The sequence below is a fragment of the Dermacentor variabilis genome, chromosome 9 (genome assembly GCF_050947875.1).
Source record: "Dermacentor variabilis isolate Ectoservices chromosome 9, ASM5094787v1, whole genome shotgun sequence".
In the NCBI taxonomy this organism is placed as follows: Eukaryota; Metazoa; Arthropoda; class Arachnida; order Ixodida; family Ixodidae; genus Dermacentor; species Dermacentor variabilis.
Window position 1 is genome coordinate 124537099 of NC_134576.1, and position 21749 is coordinate 124558847.

Here is a 21749-nt window from a genome sequence, read left to right on the forward strand (position 1 = left end):
CAAAAAGCATGCAACTGTACGTATCCCACGCAATGCAAAAAAAAAGAGATCATGCACGACACAGTTTACGATGCAAGGTCTTGGAGCGGGGGAGGAAACCAAGGAGGCGCTTAGCGTTTCTATTTCCCTGCCTCTACCACGCCCTGCATGCACTTGCGAAAAGCATTGACGTCAACGGCTAACGCACCCTGAACTCAACGTAGCGAAAGCACCACCCGCCGTTTCCGCTATCGTTGTTGTTATTGTAGCCTGTCACACGTGTGGCTCCTACGCACGATGGGGGATTGGCCAAGAAATGGGTGGATTATTCCAAATTATTATGGAGCATAAATTTCCTAATATCTATGGAATTAGCAGTGAATAGCGTAGAATTGCCTTTTAAAATAAAATCAGGAAGGTCATATTGAAGTAATGATAATTAGAGAGACCAAACCTATGTTTACCCAGGCTACCACGCTGGGTCACTGTTACGTGGGTTAGCCCAGTAATACTAGACTGACTCGGAGCGATTTTCGTTGCTTAATTACTATGCATTAAAACGCTCTTTTGAACTGTTTTATTATCAGCTGTTTGCTTTGTTTGTGTATTTTGTCCCGAAACAGCCTCTCACTTGTAAGGTACACTGGCCGTAATTGCGGAGTCAGTGCACTTCATTTGACGTGCTGACTCACGCCACGTTAATTCATTGAACAGCAAAATATATTCGTCAATCAAACTGCACCCCGCATTCAGATCGTTGCGAAGCGCATAGGCAGGGTGTATGACGAAATTACAGAACGAAAAAGAATCTGAGTGCGTGAAACCAAACTGTGTATGACGGAATTACAGAACGAAAAAAAAATCTGAATGCGTGAAACCAAACTCGATCTGATTGCGCATCTAAGCGTGGTTCAAAGATAAGCATTTTCACCAGTTTACGATGTTGCAGGCAGCGAAGCGGCTACCGTTGGGGGAGCGGCCATTGCGAACGTCGAGTCACTTATATCGATGCCCAAGGGTTGCGGAGAGCAGACTATGATGATTATGGCACCGGTCCTCTATGCGTACAAGTATTTAAAGGTGAAGAAAATGCTAAACGAAACCGACAGAGGCAACGCTCTCAAATATATTCTCGAAGGTAAGTGATACACCTGCGTCACTACTTTCCGGGAAGTGGGAGGGGAAGTTTGCAATATCTGCACAAAAATCTCTGTGTCGGTTCAACAAGCACTGTGTTTGAAGTACCATTCTATGCACGACAGAAATTCAAGCAAATAAGTGCGTGTCGTGGCACGCTGTTACCAGACCGAGAAAAAAAAACGGGGTCGCATTATTTATATCTGGAGGTTCAATGGGGCCTGCTTGTTCCCGGCTAAATGTTATCTTTGTTATTTTATAATACCTCGAAGGATCGGGGACAATAGACGAGGTGTGGACTGGTCGCCTGTCAGTTTAGCTGGCACGACTGGCTGGTTGGTTACCAATTCCTGTCCTGAAGCGTGACAGGTTGGAGATTGGGGTGATTTCAGAAAAAAAAAATGTGTTCCAATTATTAGATGTCTGCAGAAAAAAAAGAGCGTGAAATGTGGTCGTACATTGGGATAGCTAAGACGAGACAGACGGCGAGCTGGATATATAAGTGTGTTGCCTGGTGGTAGTGAATGAAAACAAAAGATACAAGAAATAAGCAAAGATGCGCTTGTTTGGACAGCCTGAAGTGTGCTGTTTAAGTATGCTCGATGGGGTCAAAAATAGCGCGAGCATATCCCACTCTCGGTTGGATGAGAGTTGTATTGGCCAGTAGTTTTAGAGAACAAGCTGACAGGGATAAATTGCGGCGCAAGTGGTCAAAGGAGCAGTTAACGGGAAAGTAATTACCTGATTTGACATCGTGACATTCCCACATGACATCGCATTATCGCTGCACTGTGACAATGTGCTTCGTTTCATCCTCTACTTTAGTGATCACAGGCATGAGGTAGCAAAAGGAAAGTTGTTACAGTTGATCACGTATTTGCAGTATCGAGAATCGAGGACTGTTCGCCTGAAAGTCCTCGAGAAAATTATCTCCGCAGGATACGACACATGTTTTGTATTAAGTACATGAAAATTTTGTATAGGCACCAGGTTCGGTTCTCTCTTTGCCAAAAGTTCTTCAGCTGTATTAATGCAGCAGACCATTTTGCCATATTGTGTTTATTTAGCTCTTTGCATACCGCGACTGTAGAAACCGATCAGTTCCATCGACAGTTTTTCTACACGTTGTTAAACATTTCAATTCTTCTACTAGGGACGTCATGCACCGTCTGGAAGGATGACTGAACTTTTACAATTGATCAGGGTTAAGAAGTTTTTGGCAAATAGAGGAGCCGAGAAAAATAAAATTTCGACTTAAGGTGTCTCCGAAACTAGCCTCCAGTGTTCCTAGCACTTACTCAAGAAAACGAAGCAGTGTTCGCGCTTTGGTCGACTCGGCAACATAATTTTTAAATGACAGCATCAGTGAAGGCAGAGAAGCTTCTGTCGGGTAGTCTAATTTTCCAACCGGATGTTCTGGCTCTTTTAAGCAAGTCTCAAACACCGACTGATGCCCATGCGTGCGTACTTTTTTTTACAGTTTCGTTGTACTAATATCTAATACAGCTTTATTTTTCCCGCCGTCGGTTGCTTTCATCCATCAACGTTTTGACAGCATACTTGCAAATTTTTCAACATACTTGCAGCATACTAGCAAATCCTTCCCGTCTTGTGGGGTTTTCACTCCCACAAGGGTGGACAATCGATTTCAAACCGACCTTCAACCGAAGCTTGACTCGCAGTCTAACTTTTACATTTTGAACACCACATGTGCAAGCGGCCTCATTCAGTACTGTACGTTATTGTACAACACTCCAAATTAAGGTACGGTGCTGCAGAGTAACTAAAGAAAGTTGTGGAAACTCCAGTACCAGTTGAACGCGCACGACACTAGCTTAATTGTGCAGAAAAATTGCTCTAGCGCAAAAATTAGGTATGATGAGGCTCCTGTATGATCCCCTGACCTGACGACATTCGTGAGCCTATATAATGCAGTAACAAACGAACCAGGTGCCTTCTGCAAAGAGTAAAAACGAATGCTCCCAGCATAATAGAAATTTGCCCATTCTCACATTCGCGAAGCTATACTGCTCTTCCGCATAGCATCAACATCGTTACGGCTAGTGTTAATCCAAACAAAATCTGCATAACAAGCTTCTTTGCGTGGTCTGACCTACAAAGGTTGGGAGTGAGGAGCCAGGACCATATCTTGTAGATTTCAGATTTTTTTACTCTTAGTAACACTAAAAATAGAAAATTGTTACTCTCTCTGATTCGTGTTCTTTGAGGTGCTTCACTGAAGTGTCACATCAGAATTCTCGAAAACTATGTGAGCAGTTTAAAGGGCTTTACACCCATTCGAAACACGAATGATCAATATGGCTGCAATTTTATGCATCACGGTGTGCGTTGCTACTACCACGTCTCGACATAAAACGCTGAAACATAAAAGCACCGAAAATGCGGGCACTGCTGGCGGTAAGGAAAGATTTAACTCGTTGGCCGCTTTCTGCGCCATCTACGCAGGGTACGGGCGAGAGCTGAAGTTTAGAAACGAGAATGGATCGTTTGCCACATTTGAGAAGAGGCCCGGGAACGTATGGTAAGCCCACTCTCGTTGGCAATGTCTTCGTTTGCGTTTATGCGGAGACGTGCTTCCTTAATTAAGATTCACTGGCCTTGGCAGGTTGACAGCCTTCGTGCTCAGGGTTTTCTGCGAGGCCCAAGATGTTATCGACATTAGTCCTGACGTCATAGAAAAAGGATTATCCTGGCTTTCGAAGCAGCAACAGCTCGATGGCAGCTTCCAAGAGCTTGATCCCATTTTACACCGAGAAATGCTGGTAGGTATACCAATATATACTGCACAATGAACGGAATGGGTATCATTAACACCACTGTACGTCGCTGTGACTAAGTGGCTATAGAATGATTCTCTTGATAACGAGGTTTCAGGTCCAAGGGTTCGATTTCTGGCTGCAAGTCCACATTACGATGGAGGAGTGCAAATGCTTTCATGCACCCAATCTTGTACCCGATCATGCACCTAAAACTTGTGCGCTATGTCCTGGCTTGCCCGTAGACCACTAGATAATCAGAAGTAATCTGTAAGTCTCCATATTTGTGCCCTTGATAGTCATTTCGTTTATTTGAGAGGTTGACCCCATGGGTCAATCAACTAATACCAAACGCTACCATTACTTATAGATTTTTTTCTCATAAGCGATCGTCATTAGGAGTGCTAGGTCAGCCTATGGGTTCTAAGAACGAATGGTTTCAAACTGTGTTTTCTAACTTACGCAGTTCTAAATATATTTAGGAACCAAGTGTGATCCTTTAGAAAGGGCCATTAAGGGAGCGTGCTTTCGTTAAGGAATGTTTTGTGAACGCGGACGAAGCGTCTCAGGTATTTCGTATATATTTGAAGCAGTGTGTTCATTCTGGTCCGCTAATTGACTATAGGGTCATCTCATTACTATTCTGATTTTCTCGCCAATACTCAGGGAAGCGTTCTGGGAAGAACGGCGATGACGGCGTTTGTTCTGCTGACGCTTCAAGAATGCGCGGCTGCATCAGCTTCTCTGTCGGAGGTGAGCTTCAAATGCTGTTTTCTGACGCGTTCGTGAGAAGTAAATGCGAATTTAGAATGCAGGCAACTCTTAGCACGTGAATATAAACGAAAAGAAAGCAAGAAAGAAGCTCGAGAACTGCTGTGCTCGTGGTGCTCCAGTGTCTATGGAATATGAAATGTAACGATCTTTGACTGAGAACTTGGCAATGTTGCAAAATGCGTGGGTCGCCAACACTTTGCTTCCGTCTTTGTAGGCAAGTTGCTACAGTAATTCTTGGAAAGTTCCTAATATTAGGCTAGTGGCTTAAGTCTTACAAATATGCCACTGTCTAGCTCGTGCTATTGTTCATGCTTTTGACACACAAGTAAACAGAAGCTTCCTTTAATGCCTTCAAAAGCTACAATATTTGTCAAAAGATTGAGTCTGAAAAAACAAGGATATCACCTACAGCGGAGCTTGTTAATTACACCGTGGCGGTGCAGTGGAGGTGTATGTCAGCAATGTCAGTGAAATGGTAGTCGTTTTATTCAGCGCAAAGTGCCGTGGAAGACTGCTGTCCATGGTTTTGGTGCTAGACAAAGAGCACCGACAAGATGTACACGACTGTATTTTTTAATAATTACTAGGAGGCGTTTTATGCTTGGTGTTTATAGTGAGCCTGTGGTTCTGCAAATTCAATGGCCCTCCTTATGAGAGGTCTGCTATAACTTCCGAGCCACAGCTGTATTGTGCCAATGATGCAATGGGGCTCAAGTCTGGTAAGTCGGTAGTGCTACTGTCACTAACTGAGTTCAGTATATCGTCCATTTGTAAACATATACTTCATAGTCATTATACAGTCAACTGACTTCATTATTTCTAAATACTTTTAAAGTTTATGCACATTAAGAGACTGGTATTAGTCCTTTTGTACAGCCGCGTTTGATCGACTTATCAAAGTTCATTATACGATCTCACTTAAAATTTAATGATGACCCATCACCATTGGCACGGCGCCCTTTGGCCCTATCCGGCCCTTTCTCCTCTAAAAGCAGCACATCAACATCAATGGTGCTCAGGTGTTACATCGAGTATCCGGTTTTGCAATACTTGTTGCTCAATTTTTTATCCAATATGTGCATCTCTTAACATGTCGTTTACCCTCACTGCATCCTCAGTGAAGTGTGCTACAATGCCGTCCAATAATTACATACACATCTTTTCTTGTGCCATTGGTGCAGGCATGTCATGCCAAGGATTTGCAATCGCTGTCAGCTACACAGCCGTAATGCGGGTCACGGGTCGAATTTTATTTTGCATTTTGAAGTTTATTAAATACATATTGCGGATACAAAAGTACAGATATTTAGTACGGAATAAGGTCCCATATTGTAAACACTGTAGGGGGACCTTTTGTAATGCTAAAAAAAACACAAATACTACGTAACAGTAAAAAAAAAGAAAAACAGTGGAATATAAAGTTATAGCAGTGCATGAACAGACGCTTCAGTGAGGTTTCTCAGTGGCGGGCAATTCTCGTTCGCGCATGGCTCATGTGCCGTTACACATGTATACGTCTCACCGGCGTGTCGGTATTAAAGGAAATTATTAGCTTTTCGTTTCACATGCCTACGCTTACTCGTGCGCGAACGGATCAATGAATCTTTTCACAGGCCTGACGCGCTGTGTGATTATTGCGCCCAGATTTTCTTTGATATAGTCAACTTGTACCCGTGTCGGTGCGTGCTTGCGTTATGTGTGTGCAGTCTCACTTGCTTCTCCTAGGTGATTACTTCTTTTTGCCTTTAGTGTCTGAAACGTTCTGGGCGTGAGAATCGAAAGCCCATTCATTTCAGCGCACTTTCTCTTGTTGTCTTGATTGACGAGCTTCTTGTTTCAAGCTTTCTTTTAGTCCGCAGCTTCAAACGCTGCGTAATTACGTGACTCACACCTAGCCAGCATGCGTTAACCATGGTGGGCCTAAATGCAGCATAGTTTAGTGTGATATGTGGTCGTAAGTGTTTCACAATGATACGCTCCTGCAGGGGGTCAACACGACCATTGCGCGAGCTCGATTTTATATCGTAGAACGCCTGGATGCCATCAAGTTTCCGTACATAGCAGCTCTGACGGCATATGCGCTGAGCTTCGTTCCCGGACCCGACCGGCAAAAGTCGATGGACGTCCTAAGAGCGCACCTGCTCGAAGACACAGGTATTCTTTAAAACAGACTGATTACGTTATAGATCATTCCGCTTTTAATTGAACTATGCCTAAATTTTTGAAAGTGTGCTTAGATCAATGATATATTTTATAAATTCGAATCATAAAAACAACTACACAAAAACAGACATCTACCCAATCGTAGCGATTCGTCGGGTGGTTGTCTTATTTTGCCTTTATTCATTACTTCAATCCACCTTGAGGGTTTCCGCAGAACTAGTACGTCAAACTCTTGTCTTTGCTTCGAGTTGTCGATAAATTCGACTTCGCCCTTCTATCGGCTAGCCGCCTGGTTAGCTCAGATGGTTGAGCGGCTGCCCCGGAATGGCGGTGGTCCAAGGTTCGGGTCCCGTACCAGGACGAATATTTGTTCAACTACGAGGCTTTTCTTTCGAGTAACCCGTACGGGTTTTCCTTTGTAGCAATTGCTACGACTGGGTGGATGTCTCATCTTGCCTTTATTCAGTACTTCACGCCACCTTACGGGTTTCCGCAGAACAATTACGTCAATCCTTTCTTTTTTTCCTCGTGTTTCCATTTTCAGATATGAATACACTTAGCACGGGAGATGAGGCAACAGGCATTGACGTGGAAGGCACCGGCTACGCTCTTCTGGCTCACCTCAAGCATCGTGACCTCGACTCGAGCAAGAAGTTTGTCAACTGGCTTCTTCGGCACCGGTCAGCTTCGGGGTCGTTTGTGTCGACGCAGGTTTGTGTCACGTCGTGAGATGCTTTTATTTGACCTCAGGTCGTGGATAAATCATAGTGCGCTCTCAAACATCTGGCTGCTACATTAGTGGCGCCATCTTCCGTAAGCTGTGCCATTACGGAGGCCACCCATGTGATGGGATTGGGGCTGTCCCGAAAACCATTACTCATACGCCTGGTCAGGGGTTGCTGACGTCCGCTGATTAGTACAATAACCCTCAGTGAGCTTATGAACTTCCGCATTTCCGTCTTTCCGCATTTGCCGGATCAGGGCAACTGAGGTCCATTAATAAATAATTAAATTATATGATCAATTATTTAGAATTTTTATGAACAATTTTGTAATTATTAACAAATATACAGCTGAATAAATAAATAAATAAATTATTGATGAGTAATTGCGGAATTTTCAAACGGACCCTCGTGATTTAGGTTGTCTTTTCGTCATGCGTACTTTTTACGAGCAGGGCAGATTTCAAGACCACCTTTAAAAGCTAAAATTCTTTTGTTTAAATTCCTCATATTACAATAATATAGATTATATTCAAAACGTTATAATGTTTGGTGCACTTGTGCTAAATCAGCAGGACGGGATGCTAAAGCATCTTGCACATATATTTATCTGTTTATGGTTTTATTAATTTAAATATTTATTTAGTACTGCAATGCAAAGGGGTGTTAGCACTTACAGAATGTAATTCTATTCTTTTGACCCTCTCACAATTTTATTTGCTCTCGAAAGGTGTTTAAAGCGCATGGTACTGTTCAACGAAGTCTACAATAAACTTCAAACTTGAGCCTCACAAGGATAATACTAAAGCAGACAAGTTGGAGGAAAACTGTGAAACCAAGCAATTTGGTGATAATACCTTTAGTTGGCACAATAAAGTCCAACCCACATAAAGTTTACAATCTCAAGTAATGAATAAGCAAGGATTGAAGGATGCAGTAAAACTAGACACCGGCATACATTATGGACGCCAGGAAACGGTTGTGAAATAGTTCTTGGAATTTATCAACCGCGAGTTCATTTCACTCCTTAACTGTCTTAGGGAAAGATGAATACTTCGAACAATTATGCATAGGCGAAAAAGAGTTATCGCTAGATTATGACAATATCTAATGAGTGTACTTTTCAGCAAAGAATGTATATTACGTCAGAATATATCGATCTTCTATTGTCCTTGAAATATCTGGTGCAAAATTTGAAGTCATAAAACAAGATCTTTCTTTGATTTCTTTCTGCTCGAGGGAGAGAGAGAGAGAGAGAAATAACTTTTATTTATATAGCCGGCAGATTCGTGGGGGGGCCAACCCCGCCTAGATGGCGGCCAGAAGCCCTTGAGCTCTAGCGGCATCCTCGGCCTGCTGGACAGCCAAAAGTTGGTCTTCGGGGGCCGAGCTGAGCAACACGGTCTCCCACTGCTTCCTATCCTGAATTTTTTGGCCCTGTCGGGGCGCCCGAGGGCAGGCCCAGATAATGTGATCCAGGTCCGCCCTTTCTTGACAAAGTTTACAATTGGCCGAATATTGGTCTGGGTAATAATGATTGTAAGTCACCGGATTCGGATATGGATTCGGATATATGATAGGGCCTGGAAAAAATCTTACATCGCCAATTTAATAATTTTTTCGAGAAGAACAATATAATATCACCTGCCCAATTCGGCTTCAGAAAGCTTAAGTCCACCGAATATGCACTGTTGGAACAAAAGGAATTCATCTTATCCCAGTTCGAAGAAAGAAGGCTTGTGCTTGGCGTCTATGTGGATTTTAGCAAAGCATTTGATAATATTCACCATTTAACATTGATTGAAAAACTTCATAGCTATGGCATTCGAGGTCATTCTTTAGCACTAATTAAATCTTACCTAGCAAGCAGACAGCAATTTGTTCAGATAGATATGCATTGTTCAAGTATGAAGCCTATTTCAAAAGGAGTTCCGCAGGGAAGTGTCTTGGGGCCCCTTCTCTTTAACGCCTATATCAATGATGTAACTAATATTTACCTAAACGCGAAATATGTCCTGTATGCTGATGACGCCAGTATATTTGTTTCAGGAACAAACTGCACAGATATAGAATATGAAACGAACCTCATGCTCTCTAAGCTGAGGGACTGGTCAATAATGAACCAATTAGAAATAAATACAAACAAAACCAAAGCTGTGCTCTTTAGGCCTAAAAATAAGCCAGTGAATTCAAATATTAACATTATGTACGGAGAAAAAACGATAGAAATGGTTACTAGTATGAGAACTCTCGGCGTAACGTTTTCGAGTAATATGCTCTGGGACGAACACATTGACGCAGTCACAATCCAGTTATCTAGGGTCATTGGCATGACGTGGAAATGTAAATCACTATTGCCGTTTAAAGTTAAACTTCTCATTTATAACTCACTTTTTTATTCGTACCTCTATTATTGCTTATTGGTATGGGGTACAACTACCTTTGTTAATTTGCATAAACTACTTGTCTTGCAAAAGAAGTTTGTTCGGCTACTCTTCAATGTCCCCTACAACTCCCATACTATAAACTTATTTCAGGAAGCCAACATAATTTCTGTGTTAAAGTTATACCAGTACAAGTTAACAACTGCATTTAGGCGGGAAGCAAAACTGAACTGCTCCTTTCTACGAGAACTTTCTAACCTTGAACTTAATGACAAATTTTATGTTACCCGTCATAAAGAGATATGGCGGGTGGTCACACCCAGAACAAATTACTTAAGGGAAAAGCTGTCACACACAATGCCAAAACTTCTAAATAAATATAATAATCTAGGCGTTGATATCACCCAAATAACGGCCCAACAACTGAGAGACTTGTATATGCATGATTTTTAAATTACTGGTTCAGTGTACATCCTCTCGGCTAGTATGTATATAAAGTGTGTATATATGCTTCTGTATATGTGTGTGTGTGTAGGTGTGCATACGAGTGTGTATGCATATACGGGTATATGAATGCATGTGTATGTGTATATATATGTGTGTATATAATGTTCAGCGGCGTATTCTTGTCTCATTTGTATTCGCCACGAGAACCACACAAGCTACTCTAAGTATTTTTGGTTTTGTCACCAGTGGCTCTGTATGGATATGGGTGTGCATGTGTAAATGCGAGTATGTGGGTTCATGAGAGTATATATGAGTATGTGTATATGTATGTATACATATGTATATGTGTATGTGTATATATGTATGTATGATGCATATGTGCTTGCATGTATGCTGTTGCCGAATATTCTGTAGAGGGGGCTGCGGGCCTCGTCAAGCTGCTTACTGTAGCAGCTTTTACTTGCAGCCTCCTCCATCAAGTAGATGGAAATAAAGCTATTCTATTCTATTCTATTTGTTTGAAGGAGGCGCCATGCCACCGCCTGCTGCTTATTAAGTGATGGGTGTGCGGGAGGAAAACGCACCCTCCCCAATCTGTAATGATTAGTGATCTCCCTATAGCCAACCATCCGGTCCCCTGTCAGCCCCAACCGCGGCGCCCCGGTGGCTCGGTTTGTGAGTCCTCGAGCCACAGTGTCTGCCGCCTCATTGCCGGGGAGAGAGGAGTGCGCAGGCGCCCAGATGATATGGACAACCCGCTCACCGCGAAAGTTTTCCAGGATACGTTGTGATTCCGGCGAGATGCGTCCCTTTGCGTAATTTAAAATGGCGGTTTTAGAATCACTGACTATTATCGTGGCCAGTGTGGAAGCCATTGCGAGAGCAATGGCCGATTCCTCAGCCACCTCGGCTCTGTTAGTTTTAATAGATCCGCTGACCTTACGCTCACCTTCCGAGTTCACTGCAACGATACACATATTCTGAGTAGTCGTGTACTCTGCCGCGTCGACGTACACCACGTCCTGAGAGCGTTGGAATCTCCTCTGTATAGCCCTTGCCCTTTCCTCCCGCCTTTCCCTGTGGTGTTCTGGATGCATGTTTTTGGGTAGCGGTGGGATAATAAGCTGCTTCCTTATGTCGTGGGGAATGTCTACTTTAGTGCCATACTGTGATGCGTATGTTACTCTAAGCTTGTTAAGTATGTGTCTGCCAGTAGGTGTTTGTGAGAGTCTTTCATATTGCGCTATCGTATGGGCTTCTATGAGTTCTTCGAGCGTGTTGTGGACACCTAAGGCTTGGAGCCTGTCATTTGATGTGTTTATCGGCAAACCTACGGCTTGTTTGAATGATCGTCTAATGATGCCGTCGATTTTTGTCTTTTCTGCTATTTGGAGATTTAGGTAAGGGGTTACATATACTATGCGGCTGATGACAAAAGCCTGGACTAGTCGTACCAGATTGTTTTCTTTCATCCCATAATGGCGATTAGCTATTCCCTTAATTAGTCTCATTGTTTGTTGTGCGCTGTTTTCTAGTATTCTGATTGTTTCCCCGTTGTGACAGTCAGCTGATACGTGGAGTCCGAGGACTCTAATGCTGTCGACAATAGGTATTTGGTTGCCATTTACAAAAAGCGTGATGTTTGGTTTATCCGTAGAACTCTTACGGCCCCTCCGTGTCGGTCGGTATAGAAGTAATTCTGATTTTTGCGGCGAGCATCTCAATCCTTTATCCACAACATATTTCTCAACTGTATGTACGGCTGTTTGGAGGATTTCCTCAATCTGCCCATCACTTCCACCTGTTACCCAAAGGGTGATATCATCGGCGTACAGGCTATGCTGTAATCCTTCTATATTTTCTAGTTCTGCTGGCAGGCCAATCATAGCTACATTGAAAAGAAAGGGAGATAAGACTGATCCTTGTGGTGTGCCCCGGCTTCCGAGTTTTATCTCTTTGGATTTCACTTCACCGTATTGTGATTTGCGCAACACGGTCAGAGAGGAAGTCTTTAACGTACGCGTGGGTTCGTTGGCCCACTCCTAGGCCTTGCAAGTTTTCTAAAATAGCCCTGTGGGTGATATTATCAAAGGCCTTCGTAAGATCAAGACCAAGGATAGCTTTTGTATGTAGTGTTTGAGGTCCCGCGTCTATTATTTGGTGTTTGATTTGCAACATAATGTCTTGTGTAGACAGTTTTGGTCTAAATCCAATCATGGTGTGCGGGAAAAGGCCGTTATCTTCCATGTAATTAGTTAGACGTGTGAGGATGACGTGCTCCATGAGCTTGCCAGCACACGACGTTAACGATATAGGCCTGAGATTCTCAAGTTGAAGTTTCTTTCCCGGCTTTGGAATCATTATAACCCGGGCGGTTTTCCATTGACGTGGAATATTACCCTGTTCCCAGCAGGTATTAATATACTTGGTGAGGGCCGAGATAGATTCATCATCGAGATTTCTCAGGATCTTGTTGGTGATTCCATCCGGGCCTGGCGTGGATTTCGTGTTGAGCCTGATGAGTTCCGCTCGAACTTCAGCCTCGGTTATGGGGCTGTTAAGATACGGGTTTTCCTTACCAGTATACGGATGTTGTTGTTCTTTGGTTGTATTTCCTACGTATAGACTTTGTAGTTCCTGTAAAAGTTCTTCTTCCGTGCCTTTGTATCTGTGAATTATTTTGTACAGGCAGTGTCGTTGTGTGGACTTGCTGTTTTCCGGGTCTAAAAGATAACGCAGAAGATTCCAGGTTTTAGGTAGCCCTATCTGTCTCTCCATGGCGTTGCACGTGGCCTCCCAATTTTGACGGCTTAATCTATTCGCATAGTCCTCTATTTCCTTATTGAGCATGGCGATTTTCCTTCTCAGGTTTCTATTAAGTTTTTGCTGCTTCCAGCGTTTCTGCATACTGCTTTTTGCCTCCCACATATGTAGGAGTTTGCTGTCCGCCTCCTCTATCCCTGCTTTTTCCGGAATAGTCTTAGTGGCTCGTATCACACTTTGATGAAGTTTTTTAGTCCAGATATCGATGTCATGTATGACTTCATCAGATTCCTCCTCCCGGATTTTGCGGAAGGAGTCCCATTCGACAATTGTTATTTTTCTGCCTTTCTTTCGTGATGGGCCTGCGTGTACAGTTGTTGCTACAATGAAGTGATCACTACCCAGATTTTCTTGCGTGTTTATCCATTTTGCATCAGGTGTGTTCTTTGTAAAAGTTAGGTCTGGTGTGGTGTCATTGCTGACACTGTTACCCATTCTAGTGGGCGTCTGTGGATCCGTTATGAGAGTGAGACCCTCCTGCTGAGCGTCTATCCATAGATTACGACCCTTGACGCTCTCCAAACGGTATCCCCAAGCCGCGTGGGGTGCATTAAAGTCCCCTACAATTACCATTGCATTTCTTTCTGCTAAATTTAAAGATTTACAAAAAGTGGGCCGAATCTCATCTTGTGTCGAGGGCTACTGTATACATTTAAGATGAAAAGGCTTCCTTCTCCCTTGCGCATGGGAATGATTTCAAGCAGGACGTGGTCTACACCGGTCACGCCAGTGGTGTGTTCTATGACCGTAAGGTTTCTATGTACGAGAGTAAGGTAAGTATGTAAGGTTTCTATGTAACCGGATAATTTAGCCAGTCCCCCCGTTTCTTGCAGGGCGATGACGCCTGGGGCCTCCCTGCTACGTAGGAACTGCTGCAGGTGTCCCCGTTTCCGGCGATACCCGCGACAGTTCCATTGCCATATTATGTATTTATTACGCGGAGCCATGTTTAATTGTTTGATTCTCCCCGGTGACTTTACTGGTTTCTGTCACTACGGGTCGATGATGTGGTTTGGTGGTCGCTTTTACCGGTCCCACTCCCGCAGGCCTCAAGTCCTTTTGCGCGTTTTCAACAACTGTTAATCGGGTTTCAATGCCTTCTATTCTTTGTATAATTTCCACGAACTGTGCGTGTAACCCGGCGAATTGTTGTTGTAGCGTCTTGGTTAACTCCACAAACATTCCCTCTACTTGCTTTTCTAACTGCGTTGAGACGCTGCTTTGCGCGTCTGGCGCGTCTTCGGCTTTTCTTTTGTGGGGCGGCGTCCCTGTCATTTGCGCGAGAGCGGGCGTTGACTCGCGGCTAGGCGTCTGTGCCATACTGGCGGTAGGCGTATGACTTGGCTCGTGTGTCCTATTCTGCTGAAGCCTAGCGTTTTCTTGCTTTAATTGTTGAATTTCCTGCCTCTGCTTAGCATTTTCACGAGTAATTTGCCCTAGTAATTTTCTAATTTGGATCATTTCCTGCTCCAGGGCGGACCCTTCTATTTTAGGTGTTATATTAGACGGAGAAACAGCGCCGGAGACCGTGTCTGCCCAGCTCACCTGCGTTTTGTTGCCGTCGTACCCGCCAGAGCCCTCCGGGGTTCCGCGTAGTGGGGATCCTCTCGATCTCGATTCAGACCTGGGCCGGGACCTGGACCGGGACTTGGAGTTGGAGTGGCCGCCACCGCCTCCACCGGGGAGTCTTGGGAAGGAGCTAGAGCGGCTCCTGTCGCGGTGTCTGCTGCCGTGGCTGTTGGTCCATGTCGATCCCTTGTGCGATTCGGTGCTGCCCGACCGCTCCCTGGACCGACTTGGGCGATTGTCCGCCATAGCTTTCTTCGGTGGATGTTCATTCCGTTGTTGGTGTTGTTGTTGTTGTTGTTTCCACTGCCTCTTTCTGAGAAGATATGGGATCTTGAACCGTTCACGGCACTTTTTGTCTCCTGTGAGGTGTCCCTTCCCACACATGAAGCATCTTGGCTCGCACTGATGATCTTCGGGTGGATTTAGAGTTCCGCACCCGCGACATTTCTTGCTGTTCGGTGTCGGGCAGACATCCGCTCGGTGGCCGAGGCGGCCACAGGTGGTACATGTTTCGTACTGCTTACGATATAGTAGGCATCGGTATTCAGCTCCACGGTAGTACACGTAGTGTGGTACGTACGTTCCTTCAAATACTATCACAACCGAATCGGTGCGTCCCATGCGTCTTGCGTGTAGTATAGTCGGGTTTCTGCAGTTCACCAGGCTTTTTTCAACGTCTTCAGGCGTGTCGTATTCTGGTATACCGTGTATGACTCCCTTGGAGGTGTTCTCCGGCGCAGTAATGTAAGCGGCCGTACTGTAGGTGTTCGATCCAAGTTGGATTTCCCGTATTTTGCTGTAGCGTTTCGCATTCTCCAGTTTCGGCGTGCTCATGATCATGGTGTTTTGTCTTGGATTGATGCGTAGCGTATCTTCTCCGGCATTTTCTGGTGTCAATGCGGCTGCTAGCAGAACGCCATCCTTTATGTACGCAATGCGTTGTTGCGCCATGTCGAGCCCACCTCTCGGGCGGATCACGACCTTGTAGTCATCCTCCGGTAGCTGCGGTTGCCTCGGGGCCATTGGTCGCTGTAGAATTCGTACGTTCGTGGTTTTCCACGCCGTTGAAACCGGCGAGTCTCCGATGTTCTTGGATCGTTCATCGAGGTCTGGGCGTCTCTTGGCGTTACTGTGGCGTTCGTGAGCCGCAATCCAGCCCTGGTCGTCATATTTTTCCGGGGAAATTGTCTCCCCTTCCACTTCTACGACGTCCATCCTCGCGTCTCGTGGCGAAGCGGGGGCCCGACCGCACCCGAGACAGGCGGCGTTCCCGCCGAAGTGGTGGGAACAGTGGCGTCGTAGACCCAGCTAGTTAGGGTTAGCCAGGCCGCCGGCGTGGCAGTGTATTAAAACTGCCTTTGTGGCTCAAAAAATCGCCCACCTGGGATAATCCCGATATCTTCGTAGTCCGTCGACCTTCCTGTGTGAGATGTGGTAGTTCTAGACTCGAGAACTGCCTTTTTCCGCCACAATCAGGGAAAGTTTTCGGAGCCCATGTGCATCCCGTCTTGTCGGCTCAGCGCCCTCTTTCTGCTCGAGTTGGAAATTTTTTTATCGGTTCTTGAAAAAAATATAACTAAAAAGGATGTTCATTTAGACTACCAGTGTTTGATGTCAGTCTGTGTGAACAGGTCTGGAATAATGTTGGTGCATTTATCAATTATAGCAAGACAGATTCTGAAAGCAAGATAGCAATTATAGCAAGACAGGTCTGAAAATTAATCTGCAGAAAACTAAAGTAATGTTTAACAGTCTCGGAAGAGAACAGCAGTTTACGATAGGTAGCGAGGCACTGGAAGTGGTAAGGGAATACATCTACTTAGGGCAGGTAGTGACCACGGATCCGGATCGTGAGACTGAAATAACCAGAAGAATAAGAATGGGCTGGGGTGCGTTTGGCAGGCATTCTCAAATCATGAACAGCAGGTTGCCGCTATCCCTCAAAAGGAAAGTGTATAACAGCTGTGTGTTACCAGTACTCACATATGGGGCAGAAACCTGGAGGCTTACGAAAAGGATTCTGCTGAAATTGAGGACGACGCAACGAGCTATGGAAAGAAGAATGATGGGTGTAACGTTAAGGGATAAGAAAAGAGCAGATTGGGTGAGGCAACAAACGCGGGTAAACGACATCTTAGTTGAAATCAAGAAAAAGAAATGGGCATGGGCCGGACATGTAATGAGGAGGGAAGATAACCGATGGTCATTAAGGGTTACGGACTGGATTCCAAGGGAAGGGAAGCGTAGCAGGGGGCGGCAGAAAGTTAGGTGGGCGGATGACATTAAGACGTTTGCAGGGACAACATGGCCACCATTAGTACATGACCGGGGTAGTTGGAGAAGTATGGGAGAGGCCTTTGCCCTGCAGTGGGCGTAACTAGGCTGATGATGATGATGATGATGATGATGATGATGATGATGATGATGATAATGAAATTAACACAGGAGCGGGAAGTTACAGATCTGGCCTTAAAAAATCAATTTAGTGTTATCCTTGTCTGCTACGTAAGTTATATCTTTAACTCAAATAAAGTTGTTAGTAATCCTGAGCACTAGATAACGTAGTGCGGTACCTTCTTAAAAATATAGTGACTAGAACAATCTTGAAACATTAGCATGTGCATTTTGCATTATTTGTTAAATAAAAACTTTGATTTGGAAAGCTTAACTTTTCCAATGTTATCATTCTGTTTGCCTTCTACGTTTCTTCAATATTTTATGTTGATGAGACGTCTGCATCGTTGTTGATGCCGTTACCCTTGCATTTTTTGTTCTGTGTACACAAACATAATTGGAAGTACGCACACTGCCATTTGAGCTTCAGCCTTCTGTATGAGAACACGTGCTCAAAACGAAGATACTCCGAGTATAATTTCGCTGCGACATCTTATTCAGGCTTCTCTGGGCTTCTCCTCTCCCTGTCCCCCTCGTTGTTCTTGCGATGTTCTCAAATCGCTAAGTCACTGTTGTTTCCGTTCTCTCAGGACACCGTCGTAGCACTTCAAGCCCTCTCGGAATTCTCCATACAAATTTCTAATGCCGCCCCTGACATCTTTGGAGTAGTCGTCGCTGATAATACTCTTCAGGACTTCCGCGTTAAACGAGAGAATGCTGCTCTGTTGCAAGAGTTTATGGTAAGTACGAGAACCACGCCTGCCTTATCTCGGTTATGTGCTTCGCAGACTCTGCAGCTCTTTAAATGTGTAAGCTCAGAATTCGATTACACTCTCTGTCTGTTAAAATAGGACTTGGCATCAACCCGCCATACCATTTTCCACTATTACTAACACACCCACTAAACCCTCTATCGGGCTTAATGATCTCCCACTTCGCTAAAACTGACAAACGGAGACTTACAATCTTCTTACTTTTTGTTGCTTAAAGAGTGTGTCAGGTCTAGTTGGAATAGAATAATGACGATACAGCTCTGCAGAAATACAATAGACTCGCAACTAGAATTACTTTCTATGGACAACTAACTTGTTTTACATGCACTGCATCAACCTCTAATGAGTTAATCTAGGCATACTCTAAGTCACTGTTAAGAAACAAAAACAACGTTCCACGATTGTCGCACTGTGTTATCCAAGCATTGTTTTACGCAAGCTAAGAATCAAGTTTCACCGTTGCTCTTGTGCAGCTTGCTATGTCAGAAGCCTTGAGTTGCCTGCTGCTTTGATTCACGGGGTTGCAGTATATAATAGCTAACTGGACCCACTATACCTTCATAGGTACGCAATAATGTAGCATCACAATAACATGGTTGACCAAGAGCAGTTGTGTAACAAAAGCACAGAGCGCTGCCATCGTTTCAACCAACGGAATTTTCTCAATCGGGGCGGCAAATGCCCTGCTTGGAAGCGTTTTCATAGGTCACTAATCCGTCCACGATGAATGACAGCTAATTTCGAGGCATGAGCAGTAGTACATCAATACACCAATTATTTATGTTTTAAAGCCCGACTCGCTGAAAAGAAATAATTGTAATGTATTAGAAGAAGAATTAGCCATAGCTACATTGTTCGATGCGCAAGCAAGTGTTTGTCTCGTCTGACTGCAGTGCTTCTAATTCGGGCTTGACGTTCGTGCCGAAGATGGAGGCGCAATGTTGCTTCAAAATGCCTTACTGTTGCAATGTTGTCGTGACATGTAATGCCGTTAGAAATTGTAATATTGTTTCTTATACCATATTGTATCGTGGCACCTGATTTTTCAGTATGCGTTTTGTTCTTATGGTACTGTTATACAGAACATTACAACTGCAACCAACTGCTACCTAGGCCCTGTAAGGGTCTGATAGTATATTGAAATAAATAAATAAATAAACAAACAAATAAATAAATAAATAAATAAATAAAAGGTCCAACCAAGCACCCCGGTCTTGATAAAACACTTTTGTAGACTGCCAAATTCTGTGCTCATTTACGGGCTAAACCTTGAGCGCAAGGAGATGTAGCCAGAGGGTCGCAAGCTCTTCAGTCAGTGTCGTTTCCCTGTCGCATCTAAGTGCATCGACAGGATAACCCGTCTCGCCAAAAAGCCGTCTTCACTCTAGAGATGTGACGTCTATAGAAGATTGAATGTTTCTCGAACTTCGATTGACCGAAAATACTGCTTCAAGCTCGAGAAGCGCTTGCCCTACATAAACTGCCGGAAACTACGAAAAGTAACACGCACCCTTGCAGATCGTCGACGCCAGAGGAAAAATTGTCGTTAACGCATCTGGAATGGGCACGGCAGCACTGAATGTGAGGCTGAGATACAACATTCTGGCCCCACCCCAACAAGGCTGCAAGGTATGTAATTCCCTCCCCCCTTTCCCCCGTCTTAATTGATCGACTGTATGACTGTATATCGCCAATACCCTGTTAATAGTTTATAGACTTCCGAACAGCTCACATCATTTGGGGGTGTATCTTTTTCCCACGCTAATATTAATTATATGCCTTCCTTGCGTTTCCCTTGTTGAAAGCTCGGTGCTCGCTACTTTCCTGTTCAAAATACTATGTCACGATGATAACGCGCATGCCGTTTGGGACCTGGAAGTACCGCGTGCACCATGTTAAAGGAAAAGTCATATAAGGAAGGTGGCGATTACTCTTGTGGGATGATGATACACCCCAAAAGGTTTAACCTGTTATGGGAGTGTGGCAGATTTCATGAAATAAACTCATTACGATTCCCTTGAATTCCCTTAAATCTCCTCGAAGCTCAAGCACCTTTATGTGAGGAGGGGAGGGAGGAAAAACCTAATTTACAAACGCGCCAACAGTGGGCAAAAATTTCTGGCTACGCAAGTTTCTAAACTTGTCATCCAGGTACCCACGGTTTTCCGCAGAATTGGCCAGAGGGAACTCCGGGGCCAGGGGCCATCCATCGTCTACCCAGCGGTCGATTTAGGCACCACTGGCCTCCTTGAAGCCCTTGGGTTCCGCGAGAGCAGTGGAAAAGTAAACATGTCGGCAATAGGGATTAGCAAGAGGGGTTTGGAGGAATGGTGGAAGAAACATAGGGAAACGAGAAAAAAACGCAGACGTATAAAAGCACAGTTCACAATAGGGGATCAGATGATTTGGTTGTGGGTGTTTATAGTGTTTTTTTTTTATATTGTTTAACCTGGGTAGGGTACTAGGCAGTATAATAGCAAGTGCTTCGTGGCGCAACCCACCGCCCCGTTACAAAGGGGACGCTCATAACATCCATGCATCCATCCTATGGGGGCAAACCGCAACTCCCTCTCCTCCCCTTGGTGTCGCAACCCACCGCGCCGTTTCAAAGGGACGCTCATAGCATGCATCTATCGATCTATTCATCCTATGGCAGCTACAAGTGTGGCAGTTCATTCAGTGTGGAAATTATAGGAATTGCGTGGAAGTGGATTCAAATGGCTTTGTGACTTTGCAGATAAAAATGCTCGATGAAGGATTGTGTTATAACTGCAGCAATTCACAATGTACATGGATGCGCGCACAACCCCATTGCCTACGTATGTTTAAAAAAACTGATCTCCTCAAAGTTTAGTAAGATAAAGCTCTAATCTGTCAGTTTTTTACTCAACCTTTACCTGTGGAAGCCGTGTTTACATAGATAAACATTTTTTCTTGCAGTTTGCTCTTTCTGTTGCAGCCGAAATATACAGTGAAAGCGGAGGAGGTCCTGGAAAGCTTCCCGTAGACCTACTACAAAAGATTGGTGTACAGGAGTGTAAGCACAATTCAAAACTCGTATCGATTCTCTTATTCACATGCACATGAAGTGGCCTCGGCCCACTTCAATTAGCTTACGTCGTGTTATATACAGGAAATAGTTGCTTCTTAATCTTTCGTCACCTTTACTTAGGCATGAACACACAACAGCAGTGGCAAGTCAGTCTGGGCCGGTAGAACACTTCTAGGAAAAAGCAATTTTTTTTTGAACGAACGGTTCAATATTAGTGGACAAAATGAAGGAAAAACTTAACTGACTATTACTATACTACCTAATGCGAAATTTGAAGCAGTTGTATGCGTGTTTTCATTTCGCGATATATTGGATGGTGCGGGCAATCTCTCTCGTGCGGCACGTTGCAAAAAGAGCGAAATGGGGCCCTACTACCTCGCTAATGCGGAGATCGCGAGGCGGCGCGTGGGTGACGCCTGGGCGCGGTTCACAGCAGCCGTCGCAGACAGACCTCCGCTCATGCAGCGCTTTGTTTCCGTAGAGACGACGCACGCTACTCTGGTGCTATTTCGCAGCCATCGTCCGCGGCAAAGCCCGTCTTTCGAGGCACCTATGCTTTGTTCTCACGTTTTCGCCTTACCCTCCTCCTCCGCTTTCCTCTTCGCGCTGTCTTCGCTATCGCCGTATTTCATCCACCGCTCTGCTCCGCGTCCGCTCTTTCATCCTCCGCTGTGCTCGTTCGCCCGGTTACGCCGAGGACGCCGACGCTCGCCGAAGGAACGGGTGTCTAAGAGCTGCGCTCTAAAAAAGTTCCC

The 21749-nt window shown here is 44.6% G+C and overlaps 1 protein-coding gene across 8 annotated transcripts in view; it reads left to right on the forward strand.

The window, feature by feature from the left end:
• LOC142557411 (venom factor-like) overlaps positions 1-21749 on the forward strand; it is a 143147-nt gene that overhangs the window by 90084 nt on the left and 31314 nt on the right. For 7 of the 8 annotated variants that reach the window (XM_075669223.1, XM_075669224.1, XM_075669227.1 and 4 more), the window contains 9 exons: positions 929-1117; positions 3583-3658; positions 3743-3899; positions 4560-4646; positions 6653-6821; positions 7375-7541; positions 17760-17909; positions 19461-19571; positions 20883-20979. In XM_075669223.1, the coding sequence (XP_075525338.1) occupies positions 929-1117; positions 3583-3658; positions 3743-3899; positions 4560-4646; positions 6653-6821; positions 7375-7541; positions 17760-17909; positions 19461-19571; positions 20883-20979 (1203 nt within the window). The remainder of the gene's footprint in view (positions 1-928; positions 1118-3582; positions 3659-3742; positions 3900-4559; positions 4647-6652; positions 6822-7374; positions 7542-17759; positions 17910-19460; positions 19572-20882; positions 20980-21749) is intronic. The other variant, XM_075669230.1, reaches the window with a different exon arrangement.